This window comes from Oncorhynchus keta, chromosome 31 (assembly GCF_023373465.1).
Source record: "Oncorhynchus keta strain PuntledgeMale-10-30-2019 chromosome 31, Oket_V2, whole genome shotgun sequence".
Lineage (NCBI taxonomy): Eukaryota > Metazoa > Chordata > Actinopteri > Salmoniformes > Salmonidae > Oncorhynchus > Oncorhynchus keta.
Window position 1 is genome coordinate 9,749,992 of NC_068451.1, and position 26,739 is coordinate 9,776,730.

Genomic DNA, 26,739 nt, shown 5'->3' on the forward strand with positions numbered 1-26,739 from the left:
CTGCTAATTAGGTCCTGTGTAGATTGTATTTTCAACCAGCAACTGGGTTGTTCCACAAAATGGGCGCATTTTGCATGTTATATTAAATGAAGTGCACTTTAATATAGACCACATGAAGAATTCAATGAATGTTGTTTTTAATATGAAGAAAGGCTTGCTAAAGTGCCAAGATTTCAATAGTGATTCATGTACGCATGTCCCTCATGTTCAGTGAGGTGTGAATTGAACTCTTGTTTAAATTTGCTGGTACTACCCCTTTAAAAATATGTATTTCAAAAGAAACGTTGAACATCTAATAGTCCGATCATAGTGCAAAAGCAGGTGAGCTGGTTCTACTCTTTTTGGCCATTTTCTGGTGTTTTTGGGTGGAAAACTGTGCGGGTCGAACATAACACATCTTCCCTGTTACCCATAGATAGACAGGCTAGACATGTTTTAGATATGTAATTGTTTTGTAAAACATGCATACAATTGCTACTTCCCTGTTGCACACAACAATCAGGCAGTGTTAGTTTCATCAGCTGTTGTATAATATGATAGAAAACACAGACAAAACATAATTTTGACTGCGCTGGGCCTTTAAACCCACCATAGCCTGATTCACACTACCAAGCCAAACCGAGCCAAGGCGAGCTGTATTAGGCCAGCCTGGTTCCTCATCCACCATAGTTGCTGGAACCGTGCTGGAAAGGACAATGTGGGAAAACCATATTTGAGCCAGCACAGTATGGTTGGGGTGGGCCCTTTTGTGTGAATCAGGTACAAGGTCTGGACATTCCCACAACACTTCCTAACTAGTCAATAGCTTCGTCAGATGGCACCACTGATGTCCCAGCTCTCCTTGTCCACTAGATGGAGTCATCTTTTCAGTTTTTTTTGCTGCCTTTGTGTTCAATGATCTTGAACAAGTCGTCACTTATCACAGGCTAATGAGACAGTCTCTTACAGTGACATCAGACTGTCATTTTGCTGTGATTGACGTAATAGGTGACATGATTAATGACACAGGATTAAAGGGAAGAACCCAGGCAATCTTCCCCACTGAAGATGATGGCTTTGGAGAACATTAAAACAAATATCAAAATCGTTCACATGGGCCACATTCAGTTGCCAAACGTTGTCGAACGCTGGAGATGAAAGTGCCACGAAAAGAGCCGGTGTGATTCCTTATTGTGCGTGTCCGAGAGGCATGTTTGTTTTACATGGCCTCTTTATATCTGCCATGTAACGAATCACCCAACCATCAACCAGTCAATAATTAACCAATCACTCAAACCAATCAGTCATCTTTCCTTTAGAATGTGAAAGACGACGGGCAGCACGTGTGGAGACTGAAGCACTTCAACCAGCCTGCCTACTGTAATCTGTGTCTGAACATGCTTATAGGCCTCGGCAAGCAAGGGCTGTGCTGCTCATGTGAGTATGGCAACGTCGACAGTTGTCTCATGTCTACTCTCATTTTTACCATTCCCAAAAGGTTTATTCCATAGCACTTTTTCATCATTAAGAAGGCATTTTTGTGACCTAAATTGCCCCTCGGAAATGTGTCCCCAAACTCAGTTTAGTGTTTGCTATTCTTAGTTGTTTTTGTGATTTTTTTTTTTTTGAGCGGTCAAAATGTGTGTTCCACCTCTCACAGTCTGCAAGTACACTGTCCATGAGCGCTGTGTCGCCCGTGCTCCTCCGTCGTGCATCAAAACCTACGTGAAGAGCAAGAAAAACACAGAGGTGCGTCCAATTGGAGTGTTTACTAATCGGCACGCTCGGATCAGCGATGCTCCACGGAGCTTAGATCCAGGGCTCCTTCCTCACTAATGGAATTAAACAACTCATTCTGATACTAAGCATAGCTAATTACAATATTTAGTCTGGTTTAAATACATGCCCAATACACAGACAGTATTGTTACATTTTTGTTACTTTCTATCTTGATTTCTTTCTTTCTTACTATTGTGGATTTCTCACTTGTTTCCTGTTTTGCTTTTCTCCTCTGTTTCTCTCTGTCTCTCGCTCCACAGGTGATGCACCATTTCTGGGTGGAGGGAAACTGCCCGACCAAGTGTGACAAGTGTCACAAAACCATTAAGTGTTACCAGGGTTTGACTGGGCTTCACTGTGTGTGGTGCCAAGTCACGGTACGCCCCCGAGGAGAATCAGCCTCCTCCTCATTATTTTCTACTGTTTCTTGCTGTTTATGATTTCTTTTTTGCACCTTTTATCAGTCCTATCACTTTGCCAATTTACACCAAGTAACAGTTATTTCCAGTATTCTGCTAATAGAAAATAAACCACATTGAAAATGTGTTTTGATATCATTCTTTTTCTAAATAAATCCAGTGTTAGCAGTTGTGTTTTTGTAAATCACACAACATGCTCTTACTTTTTACTCAACCGCACTTGGTGTTTAGCTTAAAACAATTCTACATAGCTGATACAAACTGAACGTTATATTTTATGGCCCCCATACATTTTAAAGGAACTGAACTCTAATATCGATTTTACAATCAAATGAAAGGTAACATTGAATAATATGTTATGATCTTGAATGTCACCCTGATACTAATATGGTTGTAATTGAGTGTTTCCCCTCATCCAGCTTCATAATAAGTGTGCCTCACATGTGAAACCTGAGTGTGACTGTGGACCACTGAAGGACCATATCCTGCCCCCCAACACAATCTGTCCTGTCGTACTGGTGAGTTTAACTTTCAAAACGATGCCATATTCTGCTTATATACAAATTCACCGCATGATAGCTTTATGAAAATATATGTATATTTCCTCATACATAGATCACAGTTTCCCATATTTATAGAGGCATTATCTTTTTGATAATGTCTATTAGATTGTTTTCAAGGTGCCAATTCTACTGTTTGTACTTTGACCCCCAGGAAAGACAGTCTACGGTGAGGAAAGATTCCAGATCCAGCCAATCAGGAGGCAGAGGGAAGATACAGAGAGCCAACTCAGTTACAGTGGATACCCAAGGACTACAGGTGACAAACCAAATATTTTTATTTTTATTCAAAATTTTGTAGAAATTTGTGAAGAATGTGTACTGTAAATTGACATTTCTAATCTAACCACAATTTAGCCTTTGATGGGCGCAGGATAATACGAAATGACACTGGTGGGATTAATGAGATTAGTTTCTACTGGTGAACAAAACAAGAATCAGCTCCATCCAAATCCTCCCTAATATCTAACAGACAGACAACCGGTGACAATCAACCTGAATCATCTCCCCGCCACATCCATCTCTGCCTTCTCCGGCTAACCAGAGTAATAATCAGGATTATTATTTATAATTAGAGGAAGTAATGGATCACTCCTGGCTGGACAGGGAGCTCATTAATCCACCGCTCGGCCTGCTGGGATAGCAGACAGGGAGAGTTAAGAGCTTCATCTGTGTCAAGGAGATGCACGGGCGCACTGTCACCGCCGCCCGCCACTGAGTGGCAGGAAGGCCAACTCGTAGGCTTCAGCCCGCGATTAGGGCTTGTTTTGTTTATGCCTCGTCCCAGCCCTGGCTGCCTCCGTGGAAGAGGCCTGCTGCTTCTCTCTGTCCACTGCTCTACCAGAGGTAGCAATGAAGAGGCTTGTCCCTAAGAATTGCCCCCATGTCACGCAAGACTCAAAGTGCTTCTCCCAATCAGGAGATGGTGATGGTTATAACTTGAATAAGGAGGGATATTGTTGGGTATTGGCTGTTGTTCACATGATAAATGTTTGAACCTTAACAGTAACAAGAGGCCAGGGTGAAGCAGCCAGGCAATTTTTAAAATAAATATGAATGTTTTTTTTATTCACTGTTTATAATAATGATTTTACGCTATACTCTAACGTCAGATCAGCCTACTGCATTATAAGCAATTGGACTGAAATCTCTTTCTGTTTTGATATATTTTGCATAGATCACAACAATAGAGGGAACTCATCCTCTGCTAGTGTTTGTGAATCCAAAGAGTGGAGGGAAGCAGGGAGACAGGTAAGCACACTCTCTCCCCACACTCTAACTCTCTGTAAAAAAAAAGAAGGGATTCTCAGAACTGCTCTTCAATCAAAAGAGCTGCAAAGCCTGGCTGCACACAGAGTGCTCAAGGCTTAGTTAGTCAAATAGAAACACAATAACATTGACCTACAGACTCCTGGTTGATTCTGCAGAGGTTCTTCGATGGCACTGCCTTTGACTGTCACATCCCTGGTTGTCAGTGTATAGATTTAGACCTTCTTTAACCCAGGGCCTAATTGGGTTATTACTGAACACATTCATTCTACTCCTTATTACTCCAGTCCTCATTTGTTTAAATGATGAGATCAAAATATGACTTGAGCCAGTTGATATAATGAAATTGAAATGAAAATGAATTAGTCTTTCTAATGACTTCGTCCTCGGCATTGGAGCTGTCAATCATACTGTAGCAAAATGGCATACGGACTATGTACAGGGGTTCAGTTGATCACATTTCAATTAAGCGTTTGCATTTGGACTTTTCTTCACGATCCAGATGTTCTGTGGTAGCTGCAAGGGGGAGATGTTTCAGTAGGTTTCTGTGGGTCAACTCAACACTATATTGCTGGTTGACACAATTTCATCCTTTTCTTTCCTTGTTTCTCTTTTTTCCCTCTTTCCTACTCTCCTCTTTTCTCCTCTCCTCTTCTCTCTTCTCCGCTCCTCTCTTCCAGGATCTACAGAAAATTCCAGTACCTCTTAAACCCTAGGCAGGTATACAACCTGGCCAAGAACGGACCCATGCCTGGGTAAGTTCTGCTCTAATCATCTCACACAGACTAAGCAACATCACCTTAAGTGCACAAAACACTTTACAGTCATGATTCAACTATCATTATTATCCTCAAGTTACATGTGGAATCAGGGTGGTGGATGAGCGACTGTTTACAAAGCCCTAATGTATTCCGCTGTTGCCCAGTCATAATATCCAACATCTCATGCAGGGGAGGTCTCTCAATTTGAGCCTCTCACTCAATCCGGATTCATATGCAGACGTGATTGAAAGGTGAGATCGGAGATCACAAACAGTGAGACAACAACACTGTGCTTGAGTCTAGTATTGGTTACAGTGTGTGGGAATAGTGATATATTGTGAGTGACGCGAGGCATGCTGATGTGTGATCAAGTATACTGCTGTAGGCTGCACAGGCATGGGTCTGGGGTTGTTGGACTATGCGTGTCTATGATTAAGAAGATGAGCAGATCATCTCGATGCACAAGGTTCCGCCCCTTTTTGTTTTAGACACACCAACTCCGGAACATTCTGAAATGCAGGAACACGTCACTGCCGTGCTCTGATGTTGCTGGACTTTGATTAGGTTTTGAAAGCAGAATGTAAATGGTTTGCGAAGAGGAAAAATCCAATATAAACTTTTGTAGACAGTTAAGTTTATGCTCATAATTACAGTGGCCCAGAGGGGCAAAATAATGTCTTTACGCCATATATTTATCTTACACAGTCGTAAGATTTGAAATTGACCTTGTCGGCCATATTGTGTCTTCAGTATTGATTCTCTGTGTTTGGAGCTTTGTTGGCTGGGAAGGCCATGTTTATTGACGAGGCTCTAAGAGACGTGTTGCACTCAGAAGAAGCCCCTCTATCTTTAGTTGGGAACATTCCAGATGACCTTGCCCAGCAGTAACCTTGTTAATATTTGGTGAAGTGTACGAAATGCGGTTGGCATTAGCAAGGTGACTGGTCACTAGCAGGCTGAGGCAGCCGCACACACTGCTGTCAATTAGCACTAGCGCTAATGCAATTAGCCCAAATGAAGTGTTTGTTTCTTGGTATTTAAATATCCCCAAAGTTGCCTTTCATGTTCGCGGCCGTCTGTTTTGCACCTAATGCGGTTTGCAGTCCCAGTTGGAGAGTAATTGAGCGAATCATTTATCCGCCGTATGAGGTTTGGAGGCTCCCTCATTCAGTTAGGGCTTTGTTATTGTGAAGGAACGGAAGAAGTTGGACTGAACATTGGCCATCTTGATCTGATTAGCCTCTGAACAGACTAGCTGGCTGAAGGAATAATTGTCAATGTGATATGTGTTATTTTGTGAGATTATAGGGGCCTTTGCAGAGCCGCTCCAGTGCAGCAGAGTTACAATATACTGTAGATGTGAGATAAAATAAGGATAAGTATGGAGATAAAACACTTACAGTACCTTTTTGAATAAGGTAGCCTTGAGTTCAATTTACTGTTGGACAAAATAGTGCATTTTCTCAGGGCAGAATGTCTGAAGATTTTTATTGAATTTATAGTAGATAAAGAAAATAATGTGTTTCTCTCTAAAAGGGGATTATTTCCTGCATTACATGATTGATATTGTGAATATGATTTTTTTGTTGTGTTCAAGGTTGAATTTCTTCCGAGAGGTTCGAGATTTCAGAGTGTTAGCTTGTGGTGGGGATGGGACAGTCGGTTGGATTCTGGATTTCATAGGTGAGTGTGCACTTCCATTGCCACACCAGTGTTACACTGGTGAACAGACTGGTGAACACATCCTGGTAAATACTAGTGATTATACTAGTGGGATGAGTGGAAATAGGCCTAAGTATGAATTTGGTCCTCTCAATCCTAAATATAACACAACTTTTGCATTATAACATTTTCCCGCCTTCCTTAACATTTCATTGTGCTTTCTTCAAAACCTGTACAATTGTGCCGTATAGTGACATTTTTTTGTGCGTTTCAATTATTATTATTTTGTATTACTTTGGTGAAATTAACCGTGCTCTTGTTATTTTGCAAGAAAACATCAAATATACTTTTATGATTTGTATATAAACATTTTCATTACGTCCAAGCCGGCATGTTCAAGGGAGGTAAAAACAGGATGATTATGTGAGTTCAAAATGGCATATTAGTCGTCATTTGAGAAACAGCCTCAAGTCCATTTTTCCTTGAAGACTTATTCCTGGCTCTGCCTTTAAAAATTGCCTCCATTTTTTTATCAATCAAAACAAAGAGAAGTAATAACATGGACAGAATGAATGCTACTCCTGAAATAGCCTGTGAGACTGGACATTCACGTCGCCCGTTTGTAGTTGCACAGATGTCAGAGTTTAGATTTGAGTGAAGGTCAGATAACCATGCTGCACTGACTGGGATTTTTATTTTTTTACTCGGAGACCAAATCAAAGTTAAATAAAAATGTATACAGTATATTAAAGTGGAACCGTGTTCAGTTTTGTTGTTGTGGTCCGAATGTGGGGGTGAGGTCCTCTGTCGCTGGGCCAATTGTGCGCTACCCTATGGGGCGCAGCGGTCTTAGGTACTGCATCTCTGTGCTTGAGGCGTCACTACAGACACCCTGGTTCGAATCCAGGCTGTATCACAACCGGCCGTGATTGGGAGTCCCATAGGGGGGATTGGCCCGACGTTGTCCCGGGTTTGGCCGTCATTGTAAATAAGAATTTGTTCTTAACTGACTTGCCTGGTCAAGTAAGGTTACATGGGACTCCCAATGACGGTTGTGATACAGCCTTGAATCGAACCAGGGTCTGTAGTGACGCCTCTAGCACTGAGATGGAGTGCCTTAGACCGCTGCGCCATTCGGGAGCCCTGTTTGACTGTAAGTTGCTCTGGATAAAAGTGTCTGCTCAATGGCATAGTAATAATAATACAGTATGATGTTTTTGTTGTACCTCTTGTGTAGATAAGGCCAATCTGGACAGGAACCCCCCTGTGTGTGTACTTCCCCTTGGAACAGGAAATGACCTGGCAAGGTGTCTGCGATGGGGAGGAGGTATGTTTAATAGCAATTTACTGACCCAAAGTGTGCAATTTTTTCACATAAATGTGTGGCCTCATTTTTGTTGTCCAATTACATGATTCATGAGATTGAATTTAGATTTGAACATATATTCATTTTCTCCTTTGTCTGTAAATGTTACCTATGTCTGCATGTAGGAATAAATCAGTAGGCATAAATAGTTACAGAGAATAATGTTCTAATCAAATACTTATGGCCTATACTGTAACAGGTTTTAGCTTATGTTCTGGGGTATTATCTACAACATAAGCTATCCTATGTTGTTTGTATATTAGGTTATGAGGGAGAGAGCATTCTGAACATCCTGAGGGACATAGAGAACAGCTCTGAGGTGATGTTGGACCGCTGGAAGATTAACGTCACACCCACGGACAAGGAAGAGAGGGGAGACCCTGTGCCTTACAGCATCGTCAACAACTATTTCTCCATTGGGGTGGTGAGTTACTTACACTAATATACAGAGCATATGTCACATTAAAGGCCTAGTTCAGTGATTTGAAATATTTGTTTCCTAATATTAGCACATCTTGGCAGTGGCTATTTTAACAAATCGAAAGTGTGGATTGCAGTCACTCCTTGTCCATAGATTGCTTTCAAGATAAGTAAACGCATATCTAAATATCTAAAATGATCTATCCCTTTCAGCAAGAATGGTGGGTCAACAAACTGGACTAGTCAATAGGAGAGGGCCATGTTTGATCTAAGGCTCTCACCTAAAACAACACGACTGACAGCTTCATGCTTATCGTGGATCATCCATTTCAATCGAATAATCTATACAAAGGCCTCAATTGGATAAATTGGATACTCTATACCGAATTTAAAGAAGCAACACAGTCATATGTTCTTCTGAGTAATCTTACTCATTTTGATCAAATACTAGTTAATACGCCTTCATTGAGATGTGTTAAAGCTTCAACCACCTCTGATCGAAGAATATGTTGTATTTTGTGCATCTGCGTGGTGTTACGCACCTTTAAACTCATCAACAGAAGAGTCGGGGCCCATCTCTGTCCATCTTCAACATAATGACACTGATTACACCCAGCTCGTGTGGGTCATTACTGATAAATGTCAGGGGAAATACGGTAATTGACATTTGCAGGTTGGGAGACGGCGGCATCTTGGTGTTGTGACATTCGAACATGATGTGGAAATGAGGGATGCATGTCCTTAGAAATGTTAGTCAAATAAATACCTTGGCTTGGTCCCGTATTGACGGAGGTAGGTCCACTTAACAGACGAAGGGGTCGTAAGCATTGGAATAAATACAGATAATTTCTCTCATAATTCCTCAATATTCGTCGTGGCTTGAGGCAAAACATGTATTCTGAATGTATGTACAGATATTGCAATAACCTTCAACCAAAGAAGGGTAGCAGCCTTAGCAGAAGTATTACTTTAAGCCATTGCAACCAATAGACTTCATTGTTATAACACTATTTTCATGGCCTTCTAACAGTGGGATTAGTATCTAACGAACGTGTTGACAAATGAAGTTGTTTTCCCAGGATTAGGAGGATTCGGAGCTCTCGATGGAATTGAGTGTGATATATTTTGTCACATTTCACATCAAATCTTGCTTTCCGTTGGAAAGAATCACTGAATACAATAAAGATTACAAAACAAGTCAAGCTAATAATTACCTCAGAGATTATGCAGATGAAGAAAGATTGTTTCTGTAATGACATTTCTGTCGAGTCAACCTCGGAGGATCAGTAGTAAACCAAAAGGGTTCACTATGTCGAGCCACAGAAAAGTGTAATCATAAGCATCTTATTATTGGATTTCAAACATTTCATGTGCAGAGTACACATCTTTTTTTGTCTTAAAAATTCTAAGCATTGCAACACAGGTTGGCATTCATTGTTGTTATTGCGCTGGAGGCAGCTCTACAGAATGGTTCCTAGCTGGCACAGCCACCAAGTCATAAAATCTGATTTTAAACCTAACCTTAGATTAAGACCAAAAATCTAATTTTTGTTTTCCTGAATTTTTACAATATAGCCAATTTTTACTTTGCAGCTGGCCCATCCAGCGGAAATCACTAATTTCAGATTCATGACAATAAGCATCAACCTGCCATTGCATCAGGCGTTGAAGGTGTCTCGGGCTTTGCACAAACCGAAAGGCGTGTTTGAACTTGCACAAGCCCAGGGGTTGGTGAATGAACGGGTAACCGTGATGGATGGGGAGAGTATATTTCAAAACATATTTTAAACCCACCATCCCTGTCAAACTTCACAAAGTACCAGGATCACCTACAACTTCCTCTTCCATTTTTACAAGATTTACACCAAACGCCAAGTCATAAAGTCTTCCCAATAGACCATCATCCGACCACATCGTCAACTATTGTAGCACACCTCCTGTTCCTATCCTTCCAATCCAGCCATTCCGTCCAGTTGAATGGAATTAATGTCGCCATCCCTTTATGAGGACGTTAAAGTGACGTGAAGTGTAATGATCTCAATCAGGGCTTAGTGTGCTGAAGGAACAGACCTAATCACAGAGGAGGTCCTAAGATGATGCAGTCAGTTCGTCTAATGACCCAGGCTCGCATGTCAAAGTCATTACTCTCCCCGTGAAGGAGAGTCATCAGCTGCCTGAGCACCACTCATAATTGGACTAAACTTTGAGCTATGAGGGCACATTACATTACACACGTCCTGTATTAATTTGGGTGCCAGAGTTTTACAATGGTAATTATTTGAAGGCGTCCCCAAGATGAGTGAGAGGGAGTGTGAGAGTGAGACTTCATTGTCCTACTGCTGTTTGGGGATTGAGGTTGAAGATGTTTGTATCATCAGCTCTACTGTCCTCTTATTGTACATATGAACTTGCGCTATATTAAATTGTCCCTGAGGAACAAAGTAGCTTTAGTGGAATGTAGTTGCAGTCCATCTAGTTACAGTTAAAGACTGACGGGAACTTCTACAGGAAGGACAGGAACTTCTACAGATGCACCATTGAGAGCATTCTGTCGGGCTGTATCACCGCCTGGTATGGCAACTGCACTGTCCGGGACTGCAGGGCTTTCCAGCGGGTGCTGTGCTCAGCCCAACACATCACCGGGGGCACGCTGCCTGCCCTCCAGGTCATCTACAGCACCTGCTGTCACAGGAAGGCCAAGAAGATCATCAAGGACCTCGACCACCCGAGCCACGGCCTGTTCACCCCGCTACCATCTAGAAGGTGGAGACAGTACAAGTGTATCAAAGCTGGCCATCTCCAGGCCATCAGACTTTTCAATAGTCACTTCTGGCTGGCCTCCGCCCAGTACCCTGCCCTGAACTTTAGTCACTGTTACTAGCCGGCTAACACCCGGTACTCAAGACTGCTGCAATATGTACATAGTCATTGAACACTGGTCACTTTAATAATGTTTACATACTGTTTTACCCACTTATGTATATACTGTATTCTAGTCAAGGTTCATCCTATATAACTACTTCTGTAAACACATTTTCCATTCATATACTGTCCATAATGTCTATACACACCAATGTCTATGCACACCGAACTCTGACGTTGCTCGTTCTAATATTTATATATTTCTTAATTCCTTTATTTGAATTTTTTGGATTAGCGTGTATTGCTTAGTATTTCTAGGTATTACTGCACTGTTGGAGCTAGGAACAACACCCCGCGATAACATCTGCAAAATATGTGTACGCAACCAATAAAATGAGCTTTAATTTGATTTGACCTATTGTATACGAGGTTATAGTACCTTGTTCAATTTGGAGGTTACTTGAAGTGGTTGCTCACTGGTTTCTGAGCTGCAGTATATTTTCACAGATTTCAAACCAAAAGGGAAACAACTCCTCCTTCCTTTCACTCTCTTGTTTTCAGGTATTGTCCTGTTTGTAAGAAAATCAAGTTCCAATCTTTCAGATATATCCATCATCTCACCTCTTCTGGCTCATGTTGAAGATAAATCGAGTCTGCGGGGATCTTGGAAATGCTTTGGTCTTTATTTAACAGCGTCTTGAAAAGACATCAAGAAAACGGCATTGATTTTTTTTTGGTTTCTCCTACATGTTGTACTGAGAGCTAGCAGGGGGTCCTCCCTGTGGCTGGTGTTTCAATAGAGCCACTCAACATGGAGCAGGTCAAAACAGATTGCTCAAGTGGGGGGGGGTAGGAACAAACCCTAAAAGTTTCCTGAAGTTTTCCCCCCTTTTTGTGGTTTAAGACTATTCGTCAGTTGTTGTTCTTACTTGGCAATCATTGTGACTCTCAAAGACCATGGTAAATTCTAGTGAGGTTTCATCTTCAAATGGCCCAAGGGTAGTCTACTTTTTTGGTAGCATTTCATAGAATACACCGAATCTTCAACAAACAGGCACAGATTTTCTTTCCTTAGATTCTCTTGATTAATAGAGTAGCTGTCAATCTCAGTCTGTCATTATCATCACACATGCCTGCATGCATGCAAACACACACACACACACACACACACACCCAACACTACCAGTGAGTCTACCAATGTGGTGCACTTCTAGCCCCGGGTCAGAGAGAGAGAGAGAGAGCGAGAGAGAGAGAACAAGTTGGTTGCCAGGGGAGCCGGCAGCATCCTGTACGTTGGGAGCTGTGATTACTAGCAATGTGTGTTTAATTAATTAGCCTGTGTGGAAAGACTGCGTGCTGTTCGTCAAGCTCTCTGTCAATACCCTCATCCCTGGCTCAAACCTCAACCACCGCCCGCCTTCCAGTTGGCCAGGAATTCAAAAACACCCTGGTTCTGTTTAGGCATATCAATATGCATCGGGCATATTTGTTGTTTTTTGGGTGCAATAGAAAGTTGACTGAGACTACTTAAAAAGCCATCGTATTGATTGTAGTAACAACATCTTGCCTCTATTTTGCGACATCTTTGTATCTCATAAATGAATTAATTTAAATAACAATATCCCACATGTAAATGTAAACTCTTTTAGTCTTGTAGCTTATTACAAAATGAAAATGTGTATACAGTGTATACAGTTTTATACCCCTAATATACAGTACACACCTACTCATTCCAGGGTTTTTCTTTATTTGAACTATTTTCTACATTGTTGAATAGTAGTGAAGACATCAACTATGATATAACACATATGGAATCATGTAGCAACCAAAACATTTTTTTTTTTACAAATAAATTAGAAAAAAAATGGAATGAGTAGGTGTGTCCAAACTTTTGACTAGTAATGTACTCCTTATTTATACAGTCATTGGTTAATAGGCCTTTTCCACTGCATACATTAGTATACAGATCAAAGTCATTGCTGAATCCATGTTATTTTCTCTCCCTTATTTAGGATGCTTCCATTGCACATCGGTTCCACATGATGAGGGAGAGACACCCTGAACGCTTTAACAGCAGGTATGTGTTGTTGGGTTTTAACCAACACTTCACCAACACTGCATGTTAACTCCTCCCCCCCTGTTGACTGTCAGCACCTGTGAAGCTGCCACTTCTTACTGGTATATAGTTAACTCCTCTCTCTCTTTCCTCATACTTTAGCCCATGTCTATCTGATTTTTGTTTACTACAAATATATTTAGGAGTCAGGCGGATTTTGCATTGGTACAGGGGGGACTTTCAGATTGTTTGATTGGTCAATGTATACAGTAGGTTCTGTCAAAGTATACAGTTCAAACATACTAGGGATAGTTCTGAAGTGGATCCTTCATTTAGCAATATGGGGAAAAGGGTGGCATTCAAGACCTCTAGTAGTGTGACACCTGTGAACAGAAATACTCACCAAGTCAGAAAGCTCTATACAATACTGAACCGTGGTCCTTTAAAAACATGGCTGGAACCCTCCTATTGCAATAGACTTTCTTCTTCTTTTTTTTTCAGTAGTCACTTGATGCAGTAAATGGACATGCCTCAAATTTTAGCATCTGTGATTACCTTAAATATCGTTGGAGATGAACAAATGTGGCGTCTATGTTCCCATCAATATTTAACACGACCAATACGTCTCCACTAGCAGTAGGGAGTAATGGCGTGGGTAATTGAATTTGCTTGGGTAGTTTGACATCGTGTATCTGTCGGAGTGATGGCACACAGTCTCCTAATAATCCCATTTGTATTCATTTATCATATTTACTCTGACTTTAGTTCAACATTTAGCAAACTATTATCCAAAGGTTTGTTTCGGCTACGTGATCTGCAAAGGGTTGCTGCAGTGCAAAATTATATATGGGAGAGTACTCAAATGTTCCTTGTATTGCAGTTTGTGTTTTTTTTTCTCTCCAGTATGTGTGTTTTAGGCATATTCCAATGCTAGTGTAGCCATACATTGAAGGTACAGGTTTAGCCACACCGTCTTTTTAAATCATTGGGTTAAATCTCAATTCCCAAACTGTTCATATCAATCATTAACACTATATGGCTATATATATTAATACACAGTACACGAAACATGTATACAAAGACATCAAATATATTGTTTTATACCATTTTAAGCCCATGTGAAAAATGATTGAGATATTTTAAGAAAATGATACCATCTGTTATTTGAATTCAATGAATAATTTACAGGAGGGAATGGGTTTAGGATCTCTCTATTACACACTATCCTTGCCAATTGAATAATGCATGATTATAGTTTTTCAAGGTAGCATATACTTTGTTGGATTTGTCCAAGGGGCTCATGTCCATTGCAAGTAGAATGCAACTTATCATGGAGCCATTTCCTTCCGAGTGTATGAACAGTGTTCAATAGCGGGTGTAAGGCAGAGAACACTGTCTGTACAGGATAGAACATTTGGGCCTGTGTAAAGCCAACACCAAGACACATTAAAAGTTCACAGCAGCCCCAACTCAAAACTACAGCCTGACACACATTCCCACGTGTCACAGTTGAACTGCATTTACATGTCTGACTCTTCCAAATCAGATAAATTCAGCATCTCTCAGTTACTGTATTACTGTCTTCCAGCAGCCATCAGGCCTGGCATGAGAGACTACTAAGTTACAATGAATCCCCCCACTCCATTCCTCCCTTTCTCCCCCATCGAAATCACAACAGAGACTGCACTACTTTCTCTTTCTCGCAGTCTTTCTTTCTTTCTTCAGAGGATATCAATTACATTTGTCATCGGGTTGACCTTAAAGAAGACATACATATTTGATCAGGTTTAATTAGCAACAAAATAATGGCATATTGTGTTTTAAATTATGAAACGAGGGGATTTGGTTGATGAATGCTGGGGCCGGGCCGGGGGTGATTCCCTCTCTGTTTTGGCACCTCTGGGCGGTTATGAGGAAGAATGTGTGAAGATTTGACACGTCGGCAGATAGATTCATTTACTGACTGCAGCCTGACCAAGAGGTGATAATGAGGTCGAGGATTAAAAGTAAGACAATCAGTCGACCCGTGACGACGCCACACACTACCTCCCTCTGCCTAGTTAAAATATACTGCTCCTCTTTCTCTCTCTTTGTTACTGATCTCCCATGTAATTACACACTAATCTCTGCCTCAGAAAAAGAGAGAGAATGTAAGGGGGGTGGAAAGAAAGAAAAATATGTGATTTATAGCCAGGTAGAGATTCTCGTCGTCTTTGCCTTTGTACCCTCAAAAACAGCTACACATTCAGCCAATTTCAATAACCTGTTAGCAACAGTTCAATGGCCACAAACACAGGTCTGTGTTCTAAGCCTGAGGTATTGTATTTGATGTATGGCAGTCTATTACTATTACTACTACTGTCTTAAGCACTGGTTATATTACCACTCTCCCTCATGTAGCCTGTGGCTGTTCTGTTGAACCACTCTGGCGTTAACCTTTCCTGGAGGCACAGGGAAGCCCAGGCATGGAGCGCTCTTTAGCATAATGAGTGTGTTCATCAAAGCCTGCCGTGCGCACAGGGCCCACTGGATCCACTCACACACTGCCACACACACTCCCAACCGCTTCCCCACAGGGCCCCTGTGGACCCGGGCAGGGGCCGCCCTCGGACCTCATTTGAGGATGAAATCGTTTGTCTGACCAGGATGTCATCTATAATTAATGGCCACTTGTGAGTGTAATTTAGAGAGACCTCACCTGTGGCCCTGTCCCCAACCCAGTGTGAATGTACACACAGTCACACACATACGCATACATATATTGTACACACAAAAATGAACAAACGCACACACTCACTAATGAATGGATACACACACATACAGCCGTATCGCATATAAACATAGTTTCACACTTGTCTGGACCTCAGAAGTGAGCCACCAGTCTTGTTCAGTAAATCCCATAGACTCTAATTCTAACTGGTTGGTATGTAATATTTAATATGACACTTATATCCAGGCTTAGAAACAAAAGGTGTCGAACCCTTTTGGGTTCCAGATATCACCCTTTTGGGTTCCAGATATCACCCTTTTGGGTTCCAGATATCACCCTTTTGGGTTCCAGATATCACCCTTTTGGGTTCCAGATATCACCCTTTGGGCTTCCATGTGGAACTGTTTCCAGAGAGGGTGATACATGGAACCAAAAAGGGTTCTACCTAAAACCAGCCGAAGAACCCTTTTGGATACCTTTTTTCTAAGATTGTAGATGAAAGCCCTATAGTAGTGCCCTCTGATTTCGCATATTGTAGCAGCAGCTCTTACTGTCCAAGACCCCAGCCACATATTGACTCCCCACCACTCCTCCAAAAGTCTCCTAGTCCCTGTTGTGTCCCCCATCCTCTGTCGAGCCCCCATAGCCCCTGCAGAGCCACCAGCTGGCTACACAGTTCCCTTCTCACACCTTCCCACCAGCAGTATGTTCACGTCTAGGGTGAGAGATAACAGACAGCAAATAATATACATTAGATAGATTGTTTTTAGATTTTATGTGTCTGATTATTGTAGTCCCTATATTATAACAATTGATAGGACCATATCTCTTACAACTCATTCTGTTACTTCAGTACATTTATTGTGATTAATCTAGGATTATTTGTATTTCAATATTGGACAAAAAAAAAGATCCCTCATAGTATGAGCTGAGCTTTGTAACAGAAAAGTTCAAATTAAAAATATATATATATTATTTTTTTTACCTTTATTTAACCAGGCAAGTCAGTTAAGAACATATTCTTATTTTCAATGACGGCCTGGGAACAGTGGGTTAACTGCCTGTTCAGGGGCAGAACGACAGATTTGTACCTTGTCAGCTAGGGGGTTTGAACTCGCAACCTTCCGGTTACTAGTCCAACGCTCTAACCACTAGGCTACGCTGCCGCCCCGGGCCCAGCATTCATTACACCCCGATGACAATAAACATGTTTTATAAACTCAAATAAAATGATTTGAGCTATCCCAGGAACATTCCCAGAACATTAGCTAAGATTCCAATTAAGTTCTAGTTAGGGTTTTATTAACATGATGATAACATCCCCAAAACATTAAAATATATATTGTGTGAACATCAATGGAATGGTATGCTAAACCTAAAACAAATTAAAGTAATAAAAACAGACTCATTTGGAAATTGTGGAACATTGTGCAACATTGTGGGTATGTTCTGTGCAACCTCTTAAGTACAATATGAGAATATTCTTGCAACATCCAGACAACTCCCATAACTTAATTAAATGTTCTGGGAACCTTTAAAAATGTTGGACCGGGTGTTCTGTCAACATTCTTAAAACATTAAGGGAATGTCGAGAGCAACCTAACTTAAACATGGAATGTCATCACAACAGAGCATATCTTGTACCCACACTGTTCCCATAACCTAATTAAATGTTCTGGGAACCTTTAAAAACTTAGAAATGCTGTTCTGTCAATGTTCTTGCAACATCAAAGGAATGTTTTGTGCACCCGGATACAAGCATTATCTGAATGTCAGCACAACTGGACAGTTTTAGTGTTTTGGGAACCTTGTCATATCCCCACAATGTTCCCACAATCTAATGAAACATACTGGGAACCTTTTAAAGAACAGACTAAATGTGTCCTGGGAACGATCTTGCAACATCAGGCGAATGTTTTATGCAAACATTGTCTAATAATTAGCAAGACTGGACAGTTTTTGTGTTATGAGAACATTTGCAACATAACAAATGTTCGGAGACATTTGACAAACACTTTTGGTTTGCTGGGAGGATACTGATATTATAAATACACCCAGGGATCCTTTGCTTGGAGTTCAAACAAACCCATTCATTGTACTGTTTTATTTGGCATGTCTCTTTAAGAAATGGGAGACAACTCTGACTGGCAGCTTGAAAAATGGCCTGTGTCGTGTTGTAGCACTCGAGGCGGTGTCATGTTAAACAAAACAGTGCATTGATGCAATGCACAAAGAGTTGGTTATGTCAACGTGATATTTATCACCTCTGATCAAAAATAAATTAGTGTGAAAATAAGGTCATAGATCATGGGTGTTTAGATTAAGTGTCAGAGGGAAAAATCAATGGCTCTGTGCCTCATGCACAGTGGACAGTAGAAAGATCATTGAAGAGTATTGCAAGGTGCTGTGGCCTGGGGAGAGCCTAGCCATGCTACACTGAAGCCCGTTTGCCTTTGACAATACAGTGACGAGACAGGGGTTTATAAAGTAGATGAGTTGACTGATGAGGAGAGAACAGGGGCATAATACTGTGTTAAGTCTGCACAGGAAGCTGCATGCTTCACTGGTTGGTGAAACCTGAGACAGTGTTGTCTTTTGACATCGCAGTTGTAGCTACATATTGTCTCTCGTGCTGGAAAAAAGTACCTTTCTTTGTTTATCTGATCTTCAACATGAACTTTTGAACTACATTTGCAATATACTATAAGTTATGATAGTATGGACACACTCTGGTTAATGAAACCCCTTTATATTCAAAAGTCAAATCTCTTGACCCACATTAAAAGTATCAATGTGTTCAGATGATCATCATTTTCAGTTGATTCTCCATTGATCCTCAATGGCCATCTCATTGGAGCTACTCCCTGTTCCAGCTGTGTTTCAGATCATGCTGCTGAGCGCCAGTCTATCAGCACATAAAGGATGGGAATCCGATGGGGCCAATGGGATGCTCCTAATTATCTCATGAACAGGGAGATAAGGCCATGATTTGTTGCCATGGCTCTCTTGTTAGGTTAAGTGGAGGGAATCGACAGGACAGTCAGATGTCGACTCTATCAGTTCTACTTGTTCCCATGTTTAACTACTACACAAAGTAGTAGACGGAAAAGTGCTGCGTTTTGGTTTTGGTTATGTTGTACTGGAAAGAAGTCGATGCTGTAGTAGTATTGTGTTGATTTTGACTTTGTCTATTCCCTTCTTTGACTACGTTAAGTAGACTTGAGAACGACAAAGTGCTGTGTTTTGGTTTAGTTTACAGTAAAATATAACCTTGATATTGTACTGAAAGAGTGAATTTGCTGTATAAACTACTGTATGTTTTACACATGTTTCAGACATCCTACATTAAGTAGAGGGAACAATCAGGACATTCAGATGTCAACTATCTATTCCCATCTTTAACTACTACAAAGTCGACTTGAGACTGCCTAGAAAGTGCTGTGTTTGGTTTTGGTTATATTGTACTGTATGTGCTGTGTGTACTGTATGTGTTGTGTGTACTGTATGTTATGTGTTTTAGACATGCTGTATTAAGCCTATTACTGTGGTGATAAGTGGTGCACTGTACAAAAGGTACTGTACATCAGAGGAGAGTAATAGCCTCTTGAGTTTGCCTCTCATGTAAACAGAGAGGAACTTTCCGCCTGGCAACCAAATAATACAGCTGCTTGGAAACCTGGGTAGTTCCCCTGTGACTTAAAGGTCGCAGTGCTTCAGATGTGCTAGAGCCTCTTGAAAATAACAAAAACAAACCAAAACAATTTCACCTCAGCGAGTGCTGCAAATTATTCCTCCAACAGCTCACTGCAGGTGTAAAGGCTGCACATCGTTTAGTTTCAGTCACACCACAAGTTGCTTTGTTTTTTAATAGACTCACGAATAGGCCACCACATTTGTTTGTTTGCAAATGATGCTCATGTCTGCATTTGTGTTTTGTCTGCGACAGGAGTGCTTGTGTGTTGTCGTTCTCGGCTGCCATAGACAAGTCTCTCGTGAGAAGGAACCAGACCTGGGTTCAAATAGTATTTGAAATAGCCTACATTGCGCATTTGCTGTAGCCGGCCTTGTGCTAGGTCTGCTAAGCACCCAGATTTATGGTGAGGGTTGCACATGGAGCCCAGGGCAGCTGTTGGAAGTCATGTTTGAGAGATGCTAGGTGTGTCATTGTGTAGTAGGGCCTCTCAGCATGCCCCATGTCTTCCCGCACTGTCTCTCGCTCCCTTTCACTCTCGCTTTCCCTCTCTCTCCTTACTCCTCTCTTCCCGCACCTATTGACCATCTTGCACATTATAAATCAACATTGAGGCTGGGCTATCCTGCAAGTGGCTAATGAAAGCTAATTTATAAAGCAGCCAAATGGCCCTGACAAAACTCCTAATGAGGAAATCAATAATTTAGTGATTGTTACTCTGCTTACACTAATACATCCCGCTTGTGAGGCTTTGATTCCAGCGAAAAGAAGGCAATTTTTTATTGTCTTCAGTTCTGCATGTCAGCACTGGTAAGGTTGTTTTTTTTCTCTCTCGCGAAAGCCCCATGATGATAAATCTTCTGTTGGCTGTGTGGTGTGCTTTCAAAGAAATCTCTAAAGAAAGTCAAGCATTTAGCTGTAAATAGACATTGGTGCTCATAAACTTTCTCTATTCGGATGGGATGTGATGTGATCTGATGCTATGATTGTTAGAGCAGCATTTAGTCCGCCATCAAATCAAATGTTATTGGTCATATGCACATGTTTAGCAGATGTTATTGCGAGTGTATCTAAATGCTTGTGCTTCTAGTTATGACAGTGCAGCAATATCTAGCAAATAATATCTAACATCGAATATACACCTGCATTGTTTGCTGTTTGGGGTTTTAGGCTGGGTTTCTGTACAGCACTTTGAGATATCAGCTGATGTACGAAGGGCTATATAAATAAATTTGATTTGATTTGATTTGATTTGAATATCCACAACAAATATCCACAACAAATACCTAATGGAATAAGGAATAGAATGGAATAAGAATATATAAATATAAATATAAATATATGGATGAGAAATGGCAGAGCTGTATAGGCCAAGATGCAATAGATAGTATAGAATACAGTATATACATATGCAATGAGTAATACAAGATGTATAAACATTATTAAAGTGACTAGTGTTGCATTTATTAAAGTGGCCAATGATTTCAAGTCTGTATGTAGGCAGCAGCCTCTGCGTTAGTGGTGGCTGTTTAACAGTATGATGGCCTTGAGATAGAAGCTCTTTCTCAGTCTCTCGGTCCCAGCTTTGATGCACCTGTACTGACCTCGCCTTCTGGATGGTAGCAGGGGAATAGGCAGTGGCTCGGGTGGTTGTTGTCCTTGATTGTCTTTTTGTCCTTTCTGTGACATCGGGTGCTGTAGGTGGAGGGCAGGTAGTTTGCCCTCGGGGATGTGTTGTGCAGACCGCACCACCCTCTGGAGATCTTGCGGTCGTGGGTAGCACAGTTGCCGTACCAGGCGGTAATACAGCCTGACAGGATGCTCTCAGTTGTGTATCTGTAAAAGTTTGTGAGGTTTTTAGGTGACAAGACAAATTTCTTCAGCCTCCTGAGGTTGATTAATGCCTCATTAACTTCACTTATTAAACTGAACTCCAATGTGTACTACATGTACAGTACAGAATCTACAAAGATTAGCTAATATTCCTCATTCAGAGACTGCTCCATCTGTTTTTGCCAAGCGAAAGATGTTTGAACATCTTTCTTAACACATGTTGATAGATATCTTCTTTCTCCCACTTAATTCATGCTCAAAGGGCTGTGAGTGATTATGACTCTTTCAAGGCTCACCAACTCTATGGGCAGAGTGCAATAGGTTGAGACAAGTCATCTTTGCTGGCCAAACTGTGGCTACCAGAGCGTTTAGTAATATTGATTCACCTTGTAGGCCTTTTAAACCAGGAGAGTCTAGAAGAAATCCTGTCTTCATAGATATTTTTGTTCTCTGTTCTGTATAATAGTTTCCCTTTGGGTATTAGGCCTACAGTTATTAATTCTCACTCATCGGTCCACGTGGAGTATTTCAGAGTTTCCATTTGCTTTGTTTCAAAGCATGCTGTGTCTTAAGGTGTAGCCTACGTTCTGCACCAATCTTCAGATTAATGCCTGGGACAGTATTCAGAAAGCATCTCGGGGTAGGAGTGTTAGTCTAGGATCAGTTTGACCTTTTTAGATTGCAATGAATGGACAGCGGGGACCTGATCCTAAATCTGCACTCCTGCTCTGAGACGCTTAATAAATACAATCCGGCTCAGTAAAGTAAAAGCATATAGGCTCTATACAGAGTATCACACTGTTATAACAACAGATGGTGACTCTAACTAGCAGGGTCATTGATCATCAGGCTTAGCTCTGGGATCATGTGCCCCTAGGAAACCAGGGGAGCAGCACCCCAGTCCTCAGTTAAATGAAGGGCCAGTTAGATTACCCTCTCTCACCCCTTGCTGTGTTTTAATGCTAAGTACCCACCCCACATACTCTAGTGGTTATTCGGCTTTACGTTAGTCTTTCGGCTTCTCCGTGTGTGAGACATTATGATTAATGAATGACGTATGTTTTCGGAGATTGGATTTTGTGAATATGTTTTAAATCCAATATCAAATGTATTTTAAATTCTCAGACAATAGTGGATGGTATTCACTGTAGCGGGTTATAGGGCAGCAGGTAGCCTAGCGGTTTTAGTGTTGGCCCAGTAACCGAAAGGTTGCTGGTTTGAATACCCAAGCCAACAAGGTGAAGAATCTGTCGATGTGCCCTTGAGCAAGGCCTTTAACCCTAATTTGCTCCATGGGTGCCGTACTACTATGGCTGACCCTGTAAAACAACACATTTCACTGCACCTCTTGGGTGTATGTGACAATAAAACTTGTTGTATTATTATTATTTAGAAAAATGTTGATAAACAATGGTGGAGAATACTTCCAAGTCAATTCTGAAAAGTCTGAAATACATTTAAATAAAAACTGTACATGAATTAAAGCTATTATGGATAGAGCTATTCCATAAAACCCAGACGAACTAAAAGAGGAATGTGAGAGAGAGGGAAATCGCTTCATCCCCTTTTTGTATTGCTGACTGTGGGAGAGAGATTTTGATGTGGGGGGAGAGAGATTTTTGTTTCCTCCTAGTCCCCTTACACTTCTTGTTGTCTTGTTTTTCAGAACAAAGAATAAGCTGTGGTACTTTGAATTTGGCACTTCTGAGACCTTCTCGGCCACATGCAAGAAGCTCCATGACTTTCTGGAGGTTGAGGTAAGTACAACTGCCTGCTTTCAATTTTGGGAGATTGGGACTAAGTATTTTTATGCTATTTAATGCTATGACTTGTCACCATTTGATTGCACTACTGTGTAATGAATAAGCAATAATTCAACATAAACTACTCTCACTTGTACTGTTCTCTGCAACAAGAACACCTACTGTTAACATGCAAAATGGAAGTCTTTTGAAAGCAGACACAATGCAGTGGGAAACGAGAAGCAAAAAGTATAACACCTTGGTACAATCTCCCGGGGAGAGAGAATAATGCCTCTAATCTAGTGCACACCATTTTAAGACACTGAGCACCAGCCACCTCCTGATCCACAAATAGCCTTCCATTTGTACCAATTTCAGTCTGGAAGTGTTGAGGAGGGAGGGAGGCCTCCCCCTCCCACTCCCCTAACGGATCCTCAGCCCAACACACAGGTAATTATCCCGGCACGGTCCTGCTGTGTGTGATATTGAGGGATAATGAAGGTGGTGTCTAGCCGATCCATCTCCCCTCCTCAGAGCCATCAGCGGTGGTAGAGGTCTTCATTAATTAGCCGTGGATGGCTACTTAGTATGGTACTGAAGGAGAGCAGGTTCGGTGTGGAATTACAGGCCATGTATTTAAACTCCACTGAGAGAGGACAGAGAAGTGGCCTGTTATTATACAGCTGGCAACTGAGGGAATTCCTAATATGGATGCCGTACTGGTATAAGGTTGTTAGGAGTCATGGCTGGTGGCAGGTCCCCTTCTGGTGGACATTTCCAGCTTGTCAAAGATCAAATGGCTTCGACATAAACTGTTAATTATCACTCAGCAGTGAAGGCTGCCAGATGAGCATGGTCAAGTTTTGATAACACCTAACTGAGAAGCTCTGGCTCATGCATAATTAGCATGATCTACTTAATGTTATTTAATTGCTACACAAATGTTTCAAGAGGAACATTTTGATTATTGATTTGATGTAATCCCTCTCTCGCTCTCTCTCTCTCTTGCTCCCTCCCTCTTCCCTCTCTCTCGCTTTCTTTCCTGACCCTTGTCCTTTGTAAAGTGCGACGGCATCACTCTGGACCTAGACAGCATCTCTTTGGAAGGCATCGCAATTTTAAACATTCCCAGCATGCATGGCGGCTCCAACCTGTGGGGTGAGAGCAGGAAAAGGCGAGGCAACCGCCGGGGAGGGAAGAAGACCCAGGATAAGAGGACAACAGTGCTGGACCCCAAAGAGCTTCAATTTGCTGTCCAAGGTAGCTATCGTAATGATGGATACTGGTGAATTTGAAATGTATTTATTGCAATTCCAACTTTGAGGAAACATTGTTCACATTGCCACATTTATTTTACATGGGGTATTTTACATAGGTCCTTTAAGGTCTTTTAAATTGTCAAAGGCTTGCTCATATTCAGGTATGCCTCTTACAGATCAGTACTACAACCAAACGTACACAGGATAACACCAGGCTTGAAATGCTACAACTCAATGGCTGATCGGCTGCCATTTTGTGTGTAGATGTTTTAGCATAGAAGACCCTTTCTCTTAATAACCTGTGACACGGAGGCAAGACCTTGTTCAAGCTCACATTAGACAGATCAGAGACAAACTTTGGGACAAAGTTTTCCCTGGCCGCTGGTATGAATATTTCACCAATGACAAGTTGAATCACAGTGCTTAGATTTGGTTTGGGATGAAGGGGTGCGGTTTAATGTCACTGTTTCGCACTGTCACTTGACTGGTAATGGCTTGTGTAGGCAGAAGTGGACAACCCAGCTTAATAGGAGCAGACTGAGGGAGCTCAGTGTCAATTCTGCCGCCTTTATGGGCCCTGAACACAGAAATATGTCAGATGGGAGCTCATCAATGAGGATCTATGAATTAACACAGATGATTGTTTTGGAGGAGTTAAGGTCAGCCGGTAAACTAGTACATTGTCTTCAACGGAACACTGCGTTTGCTTTGCAGCATCCCATTGCAGAGGCAGTTGCAGTGAGTTCTGTGAGGTGCATGCTTTGGATTTATCAAACAATATCATCAAGTTGTATGCGGAGACCGCTTGACTGAAATGGTGAATGTTAAACTTTCGTTGCACACATGTCCAGATGATGCTCCGTACCATTTTGCACAATGACACTGGAGCTGTAATCAAGGTGTTTGTATTAGAAGGTGTACAGTATTTTATTACAAGGGCATTGTACAGATATAGGATCTTAATATGACCAGCATTGTTGTAGCAAAATAATAGCAACAGGATTTAAACATTCAGTAGTTGCTTGATTGGTGGTTAGGCTATCAGCTGGACAAAAGTAGGCCGCATGAAAAGTGCAATACTGTTAACACAACCGTGTTTTAGTGTGGGTTTTCAGTGAATTTATGTCAATCACGAAACTAATCTGCCTTCCCTGCGATTCTCAGCAACAAAAGAGTGATCAAATTAAGATTCTACATCTGTGGTATGTGGTAGTGTTTTGCTGGTGTATTATGTCCAGGCTTGATTAGATCATAGATCAACCAAATCAGATTCATACTGTGTATAGTGAAAGTCAAATCATACATGAATGGGCATGTGACAATTTCTCAGTCAAATGTACAATCATACCAAGGATGTTTTCATTAATTAGTAACACTGCGATGTACACGGCACTGTATAATAGGCAACCCATTGACTACATACCAAATCCATTATCTGCCAGTGTGCTTCCATTATCTGCCAGTGTGCTTCCATTATCTGCCAGTGTGCTTCCATTATCTGCCAGTGTGCTCCCATTATCTGCCAGTGTGCTCCCATTATCTGCCAGTGTGCTCCCATTATCTGCCAGTGTGCTCCCATTATCTGCCAGTGTGCTCCCATTATCTGCCAGTGTGCTCCCATTATCTGCCAGTGTGCTCCCATTATCTGCCAGTGTGCTTCGCACAGTGGAGTATCGAGGAGATTCCACCTGCTCTTTAATTTCAGTCAATACGAGTCAAGCACTGATGGATGAACCCATTTGGATCATGCATGTTCTTTCTAATAACCTTGGGCATCATCCATTTCACTAAGTTCTACTCTTATAGACTGGGAGAGAGGCAATGGACAGAGCCCAAGAAATGTCAGCTTTGGCAAGGGGGGTTAAGATGGTAGTGGTGGTCGGAGATGATCGATTCACACACTGTTGATACACTACAGTAGTCCCTCCCTTCCATTAATTCACCCAAAAATCATTCGATTTGGTGCAACAGATTTTTTTTGTTTTATCCTAACCCTCAGCCTGAACCTGAAAAGGCACTTAGTGGCCAGTGAGTGAGTGCTGGTTGCCCTTGCTGAAGGTGTGCTCAAGATGAGAGGCCCAACTTGTCAGATCAGAGAATGGCGTATTAGAGGGGCCCGTAAACACAGAGTGCATTAGCCTGGGGGGCTGGGGGCAATGGGGGCTGGGGGCTGTACGTGTACCCAGAGCACGGAGTGCGAAGTGCAGATCAAACTGGGAAAAAACAACTGACCTTTCTGGAACTGTTAAGTCGTCCCGCTGTTGACGCCAGGAGACAAGCCCCTCAGGTGGAAGGGAATGGCTATGGGTGAATTATTTAGAATGGGGACGGGGGAGGGATGGGGGGGACGGGGGAGGGATGGGGGGACTGA

The 26,739-nt window shown here is 41.6% G+C and overlaps 1 protein-coding gene across 4 annotated transcripts in view; it reads left to right on the plus strand.

Annotated features, from left to right (window-relative positions):
- Positions 1–26,739, plus strand: part of dgkb (diacylglycerol kinase, beta) — a 51,692-nt gene that overhangs the window by 14,512 nt on the left and 10,441 nt on the right. For 3 of the 4 annotated variants that reach the window (XM_035745853.2, XM_035745852.2, XM_035745854.2), the window contains 13 exons: positions 1,299–1,416; positions 1,640–1,728; positions 2,019–2,135; positions 2,597–2,695; positions 2,892–2,996; positions 3,915–3,988; positions 4,687–4,761; positions 6,365–6,450; positions 7,667–7,756; positions 8,059–8,219; positions 13,090–13,154; positions 23,034–23,124; positions 24,174–24,369. In XM_035745853.2, coding sequence (XP_035601746.1) covers positions 1,299–1,416; positions 1,640–1,728; positions 2,019–2,135; positions 2,597–2,695; positions 2,892–2,996; positions 3,915–3,988; positions 4,687–4,761; positions 6,365–6,450; positions 7,667–7,756; positions 8,059–8,219; positions 13,090–13,154; positions 23,034–23,124; positions 24,174–24,369 — 1,366 coding nt within the window. The remainder of the gene's footprint in view (positions 1–1,298; positions 1,417–1,639; positions 1,729–2,018; positions 2,136–2,596; positions 2,696–2,891; positions 2,997–3,914; positions 3,989–4,686; positions 4,762–6,364; positions 6,451–7,666; positions 7,757–8,058; positions 8,220–13,089; positions 13,155–23,033; positions 23,125–24,173; positions 24,370–26,739) is intronic. The other variant, XM_035745855.2, reaches the window with a different exon arrangement.